The sequence below is a fragment of the Colias croceus genome, chromosome 16 (assembly GCF_905220415.1).
Source record: "Colias croceus chromosome 16, ilColCroc2.1".
Lineage (NCBI taxonomy): Eukaryota > Metazoa > Arthropoda > Insecta > Lepidoptera > Pieridae > Colias > Colias croceus.
In genome coordinates this window covers 4,713,644-4,725,573 of record NC_059552.1, presented here as the reverse complement: position 1 = coordinate 4,725,573, position 11,930 = coordinate 4,713,644, and the positions used below count along the sequence as shown (strand labels likewise).

The 11,930-nt window shown below is 35.3% G+C and overlaps 1 protein-coding gene across 4 annotated transcripts in view; it reads left to right on the top strand.

Annotated features, from left to right (window-relative positions):
- The first annotated feature begins 5,804 nt into the window (after positions 1-5,804).
- LOC123698540 (furin-like protease 1) overlaps positions 5,805-11,930 on the top strand; it is a 160,956-nt gene continuing 154,830 nt past the window's right edge. For 2 of the 4 annotated variants that reach the window (XM_045645200.1, XM_045645197.1), the window contains exons 1-2: positions 5,805-5,949; positions 9,120-9,389. In XM_045645200.1, the coding sequence (XP_045501156.1) occupies positions 9,237-9,389 (153 nt within the window). In that variant the 5' untranslated portion in view covers positions 5,805-5,949; positions 9,120-9,236. Of the gene's footprint in view, positions 6,025-9,119; positions 9,390-11,930 lie in introns of all 4 variants that reach the window. The other 2 variants (XM_045645199.1, XM_045645198.1) reach the window with 2 other exon arrangements.

The window sequence follows — 11,930 nt, the reverse complement described above, 5'->3', positions numbered from 1 at the left end:
TCCACACGTAGTTACTAAACACCTGCACTAATCACTTGCACTCGCACTAATCAAAGTGTGAACCAGCCATAAGGCTGCGTTTCCACCAGAGACGTGAGAGGAAAATATATCGTGCGGGGATGTCTAGCTGTGCGAGAAGAATTTGTGGTGCGAGGATGCGTTTCGAAGATGTCTTCTATCGTCTAAAATTATTATGTTTAATAGCACACATTCCTCGCATACATACCTCGAACAAATCTAGCACCGTAATTGAGCCGTTTCTATCAGAGCTGTGCTAACCGACGCGGACGCGAGGTAAATGAAGCGATACTATTGGTTCTTTACAAAGACATCCCTCGCTACGCATCCTTGCATAATATCATATTGCATATCTACGGTGGACACGCAGCCTAACAGAGGATAAGGGTCTCAGCACACATATGGGATCGGAAAAGGATCGTAACCGTATCGCCTCGAGCCGTTCAGAATGGTTTGTATTAAACTCCCTACTGCAACGCACACTAATCGGAATAGTAACGTAATCGCCTCCCCTCGGAACAGGCTCCGAACTTGCAATTGCAGCGCTAACGGCTCATCGTCCCCGCGCTTACGTCTCTCCGTCCCCGCGCTTACGTCTCCCCGTCCGCGCTTACGTCTCTGCCTGCTACCACTTGCCGTATTTGCCATTTTTAGGCGTAACGCCGGTGTCGCCTAGCCGTAGCCGAGTTGACGTACAGGCGCTGCTGATACGCTTTCGTTACGTGCATACGGTAGGTTGACGCCTGGTTGACAGCGAGGCGAAAGGCGTTACGGTTACGATCCCTTTCCGATCCCATATGTGTGCTGAGACCTTAAGGGTGTTTCCTAACGGAATGGGAAGAAGAGGTGAAAGACGGAATTATATAAAAATGTCGAAGCTATCCGTGAATATGGGAGCGGTGTGTTTTTGGGCTTTCAAGTACCTACAGAAAGGCCAATAAAAATAAAAAACGTTTTTTTTTCTTAGGTACATTTCTCCAAAATATCCTAGCTCCTCGGAAACACAGCTAGGTAATGGAAGACTATTCCAGAGCTTACAAACCCCTCCTACAGGTCGAACCGGCTTATTACTACCCTTAAAAATTTTGTTGTTAATTTTCCTTCCAATATAAAACGTTTACTATATGAATATAAATAGGCAAAAACTCGTTAGATTCGAAATACTAAAAATAGATTAATCACCAGTTAACCGGTAGAAATTAATAAATTCAACGTTACATGTACCTAACACATTACACAATCTATGTGTACTTGCAATGCTCAAGCAATTACCTATATAATAGACCGGGAGATACTGACACAAAATTTCGAGTCATTTGTAACAGGATGGTGGTTCCACAGGGGTCTTAGTACGCAATGACAAAAAGAAAAACGATGGTGTGAACACTGGTACCGGCGGCTTAGTCGCGTGGGCGTTAGTCGAACTCGTCGTAAAAATAGCGAAAGTCAAACGATTTGTAACACAAAAATTTTAGAATTTACCGATAGCCCATAAAAAAGAAGTAGGCGGTAGTGTCATGCCATACTTTTCCGGTGTGACTTACAGCCCGCCATACCGACGCAAATGCCGGCTAACTTTTGCACAGGTAACCATCGTCGTGCAGCCATTTACGAAAATCACCATACCATACTTTTCGGACGATTCCAAATGGTCGCCATACCGCCGAAAATCTGCAAAAATTTTTTTTTTCGCCAAACTTTTTGTACTTTTTTATATTTGCCATACTTCTAGTAGGGGGAAAAAGTGCTGCCATACTTCATAAAATTTATTATTAATTTATAGAAGTGAAGATTTCTACCACCTAGATCTTTGAAATTTTGTATTTATATTTGTTGAACCTCAAACTTATAGGAAAGATTAATGCCATACTGCTACAAATCGTTCAAAATACGAATAAAATCATACAATAAAAAAAAATCTTATACACATTCGCCACCTCCCACAGGTATTTATTTATTTATTTATTTCATTAAGGATCACCAACATGACATACACTGATACAGAGATAAAAGCATTAAAGTAATTACAATCGTAGACATAGTGCTGTCACAATTATAGGCAACCACCACTAACAAATACAACATTAAATCCAAATCTAAGACACACAGTCTGCAGCTAACTGCAGATTAGGTAAAAAAATACACATATACATAATACATAAAACATAAATCCAATTTTGACGGCAAAATAATCAAATTAATGTTAAAAGAAAACTACATTTGATCAACTGGGTTTTGGCAAAGGTTCAATCGAGAGCAATTCCTTTTTAAATTTATGTACAGTATTTGAGAAAATGTCAATAGTCTTATTATTGCCAGAAACTATATTATTATATTCTTTGGTAAGGCGAGAAATGCCTGAATAATGGCCTAGATTACTATTGTGGAATTTTTTTATGGAACGGCATATTATTAGAATTTCTAGGCAATCTGACTGGAACTTTAAAGTTAAGCTGAGATACCAATGACGCACAATCGATTGACCCATTCACCAATTTATGTAAAAAGACCTGATCCAAAACCTTCCTCCTCTGATAAAGTGTTCGTATTTTAAAATAATCAAGACGTTCTGAGTAACTACGAATTTTTTTGGCTACGTTGCAACTATACGCTAGATGCCACAAAAATCTTTTTTGAATGCGTTCAATATTGTTAATATGAATCTTGTATTTTGGATTCCATATTACGCTGCAATATTCTAATTTGCTTCTGACTAGGGCATTAAAGAGGGTAATTTTTGTGAGAGGGTTCCTAAAATTTTTACAAGTTCTCAGTAAAAAGCCCAACATTTTGAAACCGTTATTAATTATATTGTTGAAGTGGGCGTGAAAATTAAGTTTTGCATCGAAATAAACACCTAAGTCTTTTATTTTATCTACTGTTGCTAAGATATGATTATTAATCTGGTAACTGGGTGCAATAATGCCTCTACTTCTATGTCTGCTAAATCGTATATGGTAGCATTTTTCTGAGTTAAGTTTCATTTTGTTGATGTTACACCATTCTGCCAAAGAGTTTATGTCCTTTTGGAGAAGAGTACTATCAGTGGTTGATTTAATTGTTCTCAGAATTTTAAGGTCATCTGCAAATAAAAATATTTTTGAGTACTTTAAGTTAAGTGGGAGGTCATTTATGAATATATTAAATAAAATGGGGCCTAAGTGGGACCCTTGTGGAACTCCGGATTTAGTTGAAAAGGGCTCAGAGGCAAAACCGTTTACCACTACTCTAGAATAGCGACCCAAAAGATAACTCGAAAACCATCCCAACAGACCACCGCCAATACCTATGTTGTGTAACTTTTGGATTAATATATTGTGATCAACTTTATCGAATGCCTTGCAGAAATCTGTGGTATGGCATTATCACACTTCTATTTATAATCATTCAGGAGTTGTTGAAAAAAAAATTTAGGGTGTTACAAATGGTTCGGCGAAAAAAAAAAATTTGCAGATTTTCGGCGGTATGGCGACCATTTGGAATCGTCCGAAAAGTATGGCATGGCGATTTTCGTAAATGGCTGCACGACGATGGTTACCTGTGCAAAAGTTAGCCTGGTACAAATGGTTGAATTGTTTTTTTTTAAATCAACACATTCGCGTCGGTATGGCGGGCTGTAAGTCACACCGGAAAAGTATGGCATGGCACTACCGCCTACTTCTTTTTTATGGGCTATCGGTAAATTCCAAAATTTTTGTGTTACAAATCGTTTGACTTCGCTATTTTTACGACGAGTTCGACTAACGCCCACGCGACTAAGCCGCCGGTACCAGTGTTCACACCATCGTTTTTCTTTTTGTCATTGCGTACTAAGACCCCTGTAGAACCGCCATCCTGTTACAAATGACTCGAAATTTTGTGTCAGTATCTCCCGGTCTATAATTATTAAGTGCGAATTTGAAAAACCATATAAATTATAATAAAAAAAGCTATCCATACCTCTGTATAAACAAAGGCAAACGTTTGAACGCTGAGAAAAGTATATGCATTTTTGCATTTTGCTTTTCAGGTACCTACTTATGACTTGAAGACAAATGGAAGAAAGTTCGATGTATGCAGCGAGTTCTATACATATATTCTCTGCGCATTATAATTTGTTTACTCATGTGATATAATGTCGTAAAATGTAATATGTATTATGTACATATATCTTTCATATAAAAATAAACATATTTATTCATTAATGTGATAGTGCAGCAACTCTCGGAGAGCGTGACCAAATTTCCTGAAGTATGCTTGTTTCTCATTTTTATATATTATGATCAGAATGGCACAATTTAATATAATATTGTCGTTTTTAATCCTGTCTCACTGATTTAGAAACATGAGCTTTTATATTTAAACCAAATATTTCTTTAAGCGTATTCAGGCCGCGATTCGCAACACGTTATATAACATAAAACCGCCCTTAATACGATATACTATCCATGTTTCAGGATCATTTTACTACAAAATAAGAAATCTGGGGTTGGCTTGCTTTCCAAAGGTTAAAAGACCCTATTTTGCTATGCGGTTCGAATACGAATGAGCTGGATAATGGAATTGTACAAATAATAATTTGGCTGTAAGAAATAATATTATGTGTCATATTATATTGATATACCTAGTACCTATACATTCTATGTTAGTTATAAATACTAAAGAACACGAGATGATGAAGGTGGAAGGTCTTCCTGTTATAATGCCCCTTTCATTTGAATCTTATTCAAAGCCCTTAATTAGCCAAACAGGTAACATATTTGATATTATAATACTTATGGTAGCACTAGCTAAGCCACAGTAATTTATCTGATTTTTTTTTTCCAATTTTTGCAACGTTTTCTGTAAATACTTATTACTTTACTTCTAATTGTCGATGTTATAAGTATATAAAGACAAAAGCATTCCTCGATAAATGGACAATCTAACACAAACGAATAAATAATTTTACCATAGTCTAAATATCCAGCAGTTATAATATTTGCATAAAAATTTATTTGATTTATAACTTGTGTATCAACATTGGAAAAACACTGCAATGATAAAGTCATAGGTAATTGAATAGCGAGTTAAATAAACAAAATTCGTTTTGTAAATTAGTACCTACCTTCAATTTTCAGTCAACATTGAAGTAGGTAGGTAGTGTATTTATTTATACTTAGGCGGATTGATTGTTTCATCGTTTTAGGGTTCCTTTTATGTTTAGGTGCCGAAAAATATTATGATAATAAGTGTAATGTACTTAATTATTCTAAGATAGAACCAGCAAGTACCTAGGTAGGTATGTCCTGTTTGTTTTTGTTTATTAGATTATAATTTCGAGATCTTTAAATAAATTATTAACAATTCACGGGTTTGATACCTGATCCTGTAATGTGTAACCACTAACCAGCTGATCACTATAAAAACTAGGTCATGTGCGTGATATCCATAATCTGGGAACATTAACCTTAATTTGTATTAACTATTACCTACTATGCAGTAAATTAATTTTAATCCCAGTTAATAATTTAATAATGATTTTGTTGGATGAAAAATAATAACTTATATTATGCAAATCTTATATTAACGTCTAAGTACAACTTAGTGCCTGAAAATATTAATAATTTACATGTACATAGGTAGTTGGCAACGCAAGAACTGCATGAATGATACTTACAAAGAAAATTCAAAACATACCCGACTAACGATTCACCCAATTTCGAGTAAATTTTGCAAAGCTGGCAAGTCGGACTCGCCTTGCGCTCCAATCGCGGCAGCGGGCAGGCGAGAACCGAGAGCCGAGAGCAAACGCAAAGTGAAACGAATCAGTCAGCATCACGTGGGTGTACGTGAAGGGTGTACTTTGTGTTGCTCCGTCGCGATATTCACGCGCCACTTGACAGTCGTGCCGTGTTCTTATAATGACTGTTGTGTATCACTGTGTTACGTAGTGGATGTTGATCTCAATCTGTACGTGAGGATTTTATTTAATATCACTTGATCCGCTGGCCTAAAAGATGCAAACATTCAGGCGGGATGCGAGAGGTGAATGCTCGTCATAGCGGCGCCGTCTCACACCGTCTACTATAGTCTAAGTGCCACGGAATCTTGGTCCTTCTCATTGAATTCCACCAAAAAATATCTCTTCCGAGGGGAACGTGAGCGAAATAATCTAGGTGACGATTAGTCACAAAATCGGATTGTTTACATAGCGAGCCAATGAAAACGCAGATAAGATAATATGACTGTCTTGTGCCTCTATCAATAAATAAACCGATTGTCCGTGTCGACTTGGCATTATACGACCAAATGACTATGCAAATAATTCGATAAACACGACATATCGATAACTGAATAAAACTAACTATAACTGTATACAGTTTGAACTGTGTTACATACCGTGTGATGACCTACATTTGTAATTATTTATATGAATTTTCTGCACTATATCACACTCGTCTACACCTAATGAAGATAATAATGGGTCGGGAAAGTCAGCTGTAAACAAACATAAAAGGTACCTACATAGCAATGATGCGTTTACGCCGCGCATTCTTATATTTTGTTTACTTATGAAATCTGTACATTTAAATAATACCCACAAGAAAGTTCATTAACACATTAGGTACCTACATATTTATGTTCTCTCAGTGTTACATTATTACCTATATTCCAAGAAAATAAAGCGGATATTCAATGTTTGATGACAGCTTCGAACACGTGAGTGCTTCAATATAGGTAGGAACCCACGTAGCACAGTTGACAGATATGTACTACGTACATATACGTAGGTAGTTTACCTCTTGAAATTTTGATTTTCGACCGAGAACATGAAAGTTTCGAAGGACCTATTGTTGTGGTAAACAAAAGGGACTTTGTTTTGTTATAGCAAACTTTTAAATATTACCTAGGCAGGTAGGTTGTACGTGCTTCTGTTCACATCAGACGTTAATATTTTTTTAGCTGTTGTGTCTTAAAATGTATAGGTACGTACCATGTTGTTAATGTTGCCTACCCTAACCTACGGTTCTTATCAAACATTTTATTTAAAATTTTTACTGCATCAAGTTTAGCATTTTTTGAATTACATTAGTAACGTTGATTAATTAGGCTACCTACCTATTCGTTTAGAATATATTATATTATTCGTAAATTGAAGTAACTACCTATTTACCTAGATTATTGTAAGTGTATTTTATTATAACTAATCGTATGAAAAACGCCTAACAAGTTATTGTTAAATAACATAGATTAGATTTTGCTCTAAAAAAAAAGAAAGATAGGTAGGTACCTAAATGTAGATAAAAATAAGCTGGTAGCGACCTTTCAGTTTAAACCTGTCTAGAAAGAAGGTCTACCTAGTCACCAAAAATTTAAAATATGTTCGCATGTCCTACCGCGTAAAGGCTAATATAAAATCCAGAATAGGTCATTAGGGTGGTCCTTATACCCTATGACAGGTGTGTTGTGTGCGAACTGCGAAGGCCATTCATAACCACCGACCGCGATATTTAAACTGTATGTACCTACATACCTATTCCGTATTAGGTATAATACCTATTACAGTATTACTACTACTATTTTGATGATCTTTCTGTCTCAAACACTACACAAATCTTTATTCGTTTGCTTGGTAGGTAGAATAGATTTGAAAAAAGAATAAATTTTTAATTTACCTACCTATTCAATAATCTTGTAGTTCTTAATGCTAGGTACTAAAGAGACCGATAAAATAATTTTCCTCTATATTTTCTCTCTATGTTATGATAATACTATTTACTCATTGCCGTGTGATTTCCCGCAAGAGTGTCGTGATCTAAAGACAAATCAATAAACTATAAAGCATTCCGTTCATATAATGTATCTTCGACCTCTGTCAGATAGCTGCGTTACAACATTTGAAGCACCTAGTGTTAAAATACAGCTCATGATATCAAACAATAGTCCTTTCCGCTCGTTTGATCCTGTAGTATTGGAATGTAATAACGCCAGATTTAATCCACAGCTATTCCCTGCTGTCGTTTGACATCGAATAATATTGGACACGAGGAATTATTACCTCGGTTTTTAATTAAAATCGTTATATGGAATTACACCCGTGCTTACAGGGCTATTCTACTACACGCACCTGCAACTACACAATATTATATCATCAATTACACACAGTTAGTACTTTGATATCTAATAACCTGTGCTAATAACCGACTGTCTAAACTGTCGCTCTTGAAATAATTTGAGACATTGTTCACTGACGTTAAGAATTTAAAGATTCTCGCGGAAAATATACGAACAATATAAATGACTTCAATATACCTAATGTGACTCGTATAATAATAATTAATCGTCTTGTTTTCAACTTAAAGTCCCGTTATAAGAACGCGTGCTTCTGATTAATGGATGCCAACAACATATTAATTTGAAAGAGAATAGAAGGAAACCCCCGCGCCTTTTGTTGGGTTTTATGTCCTTCATCTCCGGGTTACTTGACCCACTTATTAAGAACTCGAAACTCAACCAGATATAAAGAGTCATTTTCGACTGACAACGTACAAGACAACCGCGTTACAAGGATAGAGGAAATCCCATGTAATAAATCAAATCTTGGACACATCCTCATAAAAAATACATATTGTGACATCATAGAAACTTATTGTTTTAGGATTTGAAACTAATACGGACCTACGATAGTGACTTGATGAGATTAATTTGAATTTCCATACAACGGTGATGTAATAACTAATACATTTAAATAATAAAGAAGATTAAACATTGTGGGTTTGTCCATTGTTTTCACTAGTTTATGATGATTCATGTCTAGTTATGGTTTGTTGTCACATTAGGAACTATTCCAGCTTAGATCAATTAAGGTTTAGATAATAAGTAGGTAATTATAACATAACTTTGGGTAAGGAATGAAGAAATGCGCTAGCGGCTAGGTAACCGTGGCACTTCTCAGATATTTGGAAGACATTTAAATAATCATTGTTAGCAGAGTTTAATTAAATCAGTTTCGTTTACCATGACTGAACTATCTGCAGTTTTATCTAAACCAAAACAGATTTAAAGGTCAACGCGGATCAAGTGAGCGGTTTTATCTCATTTAAAACATAAATTGATTCATTGCTTTTCATTTATTGCAGGTTTTAAGCTAAGCTAGTTATTTAGTATTAGAATCTACTACGTTGGAAGTAAGGTTAACATTGTAGTGTGTGTGTGCAATGCTGACAAGTACTAGCTGTTGAGTGTCCGTGTGTGCGATGGCGCGGGAAGTTCTCTTGTTTGCCATATTGTTGGTGGTGCTAAATGTTGCGTGGGCGCATTACTCTTCGACCTGGGCTGTCCACGTGCCGGGAGGGAAGGAGGCAGCCGACGAGGTCGCTGCGGCTCACGGATTCGTGAATCTTGGAGAGGTGCGTACATGTTTATCTTCTGAGTAGTTTGTAAAGCTTTTTGTATCATTTAATGCACGTAGGTATAGTGTTGTATACGAAAACTAGCTATGGGTAGATAGTCCAATTGTTCTTTGGAAGAGTGCATCTTAAAGGTAAAAATCGGTCACTATTTCCGATAATGACACCAATTTGCAGTCAATAAAATAATAATGTATTATTATACTATCTAACAAGAGCTAATTTGTATTGTGTTTTACTTGATAATTTTTGCAAGCCTGCTTATCGTACATCATAAAACTGATAAGTAATATTATGTATTGTGATATGTTGAAATGGTTTAATAAAATCGCATTAACTGCCGTAAAACTACTATTTGTATACAGGGTGTAATCGTTAAGTGTGCACAAGCGATTATTCCGTAACTATTGCAGATATCAAAAAACTTTAAACTGATATCGAAAGTACTTAACCTAATGAGTAAAATGGCCATAATAAATTTTTAAAAATAAAACGAGAAATATCCAAAAATGTTACATTAAACGCTCCCATACATTTTATTTCCCATACATTTTGTATTCATAGCAGATTTTCGAAGTGATGTCCTCATTGTGCAATACAATGAGGGGCTCTATTTACAGATTCTAAATGAACTTCCCTTCAAATTTGCGAAGTAATTATTAATTAAAGCAGAAAACCAAAAAAAAGAAAGAAAAAGCTAAAAATCTTTCATATTAAATGTACTAGGTTGATCCAAAAGTAATGATAATTGGGTATTTCCTGTGCACATAAAAATATAAAATAAATGTTTTTTGCTTGCTCATGTATTCACTAAGTAATCACAAAAAAATCATATCAACAGGCCACGTTTCCAATTATTGACATTAATTTGAATGTGAAGCGTGCGTGCCAGAATGATTCGCGACGAAAAGAAGAAACAACGATTCGACATGTGGAAGGTAAATTTCTAAATTTTTAATGATATCAGGATAATTTTTTGTCACGTTTTGTGATCATGGACGTTACCATGTTTATGCTGAAACCAAAAAACAATCAATGTCCTGCATGCGAGCTTCCAAAGTGACGATGAAGAAATTCAAAGTGAAAATCAGTAGGTTAGATTAAAACGGTAGTTTTTTGGGACGCTGAAGGAATAATTATGGTGGAATATTTTAAAAAGGTAGCCACTTTATTGGGCTCTTACTAAACAGACCAAATTAAAAGATTGCGGTAGGTTAGTAAGGAAAAGAGACATGGCAAACTGCGGACCTGAACGCTGTTTCACCAAGACAACGCACCAGATCACAAAGCGTCAGTTGCGATGGCTGCCATTCAAAAATCGGCATTCCAAATGCTTGAACACTTACCCTTTTTTTTAGATCTAGCTCCTATTTACTTTTATCTCTTTCCTCGGCACAAGAAACACTTTCTTAGCAATAAATTATTTTAAGACGACATCGAAGTGATGGCCGCGTGGAGGGGTTTTTGTGGATGAAGTCAAAGTTTTTTTTTAAGTTTAGGAAAAACAATATTGAAGTATATTTTCTAGTTAAAAGACTATCTAGAGAACTACATAATTATTATAACTGTAATGACCTTGTTTAATATTGATTATCATAACTTTTGGATCAACCCATGTACATGGGATATTCGTATCTCATACTAAATGTATGGGAGGGTTTCAAGTTAATTTTTTAGATATTTCTCGTTTTATTTTTAAAAATTTATTATGGCCATTTTACTCATTAGGTTAAGTACTTTCGATATCAGTTTAAAGTTTTTTGATATCTGTAATAGTTACAGAATAATCGCCTGTGCACACTTAACGATTACACCCTGTATATAAATATTGTTTCGAATCGAGAATAAAAATAAGAATATAACGTATTATCATTCAGCCTTTTGTAAGGCAGCTCAATAGTTTATGTGATTTTCATAGCGGAGTAAGAAAATGTACGATCATAAAGGGAGCAAGAGACGGGTTCCTTGTTAGTTATAGCGAAATTTACGGAGTCTGAATCTTGGAGATTTCCTCATAACGAGTAGTGGAAATATATTTGATAAATATTTGTCCGTACATAGTTTTAGTTGTCGTAGAAATGTATTTCTAACGCACAATTTCCTTTATATGATTTCATACAAATATTGTTTTTATGTGAATCGCTCAATCCAGGTCAGTGTCAAATGTAAATCGTGCTAATATTATTCAAAAGCTGATGTATAAACGGAAGCTTCAATTCAATTGTCGGCTTCGAATCCTATTAAATGCCTGCTTTGTTAATTACAATTAATGTCAAGTTAGGTACATTGGTTTCTGTTCGTCATTGACCAAATTTTTTTACCGGTACACAGAATATTAAATACAAGAAATTATTTACTTTCTTTGTATTGACGATCTACTTTGACGATATTCATAAAAAAATTGAGTATCAAATAATATTTTTGGAAACTGACACTACCCATCCCAAACCGACAGTATAATATACAAGCCTTATACAAGTATTAAATTTGGCATTTTTGGCAAAATTTGTGGAAATGACGAAATCATCCCTTTTGACAGGC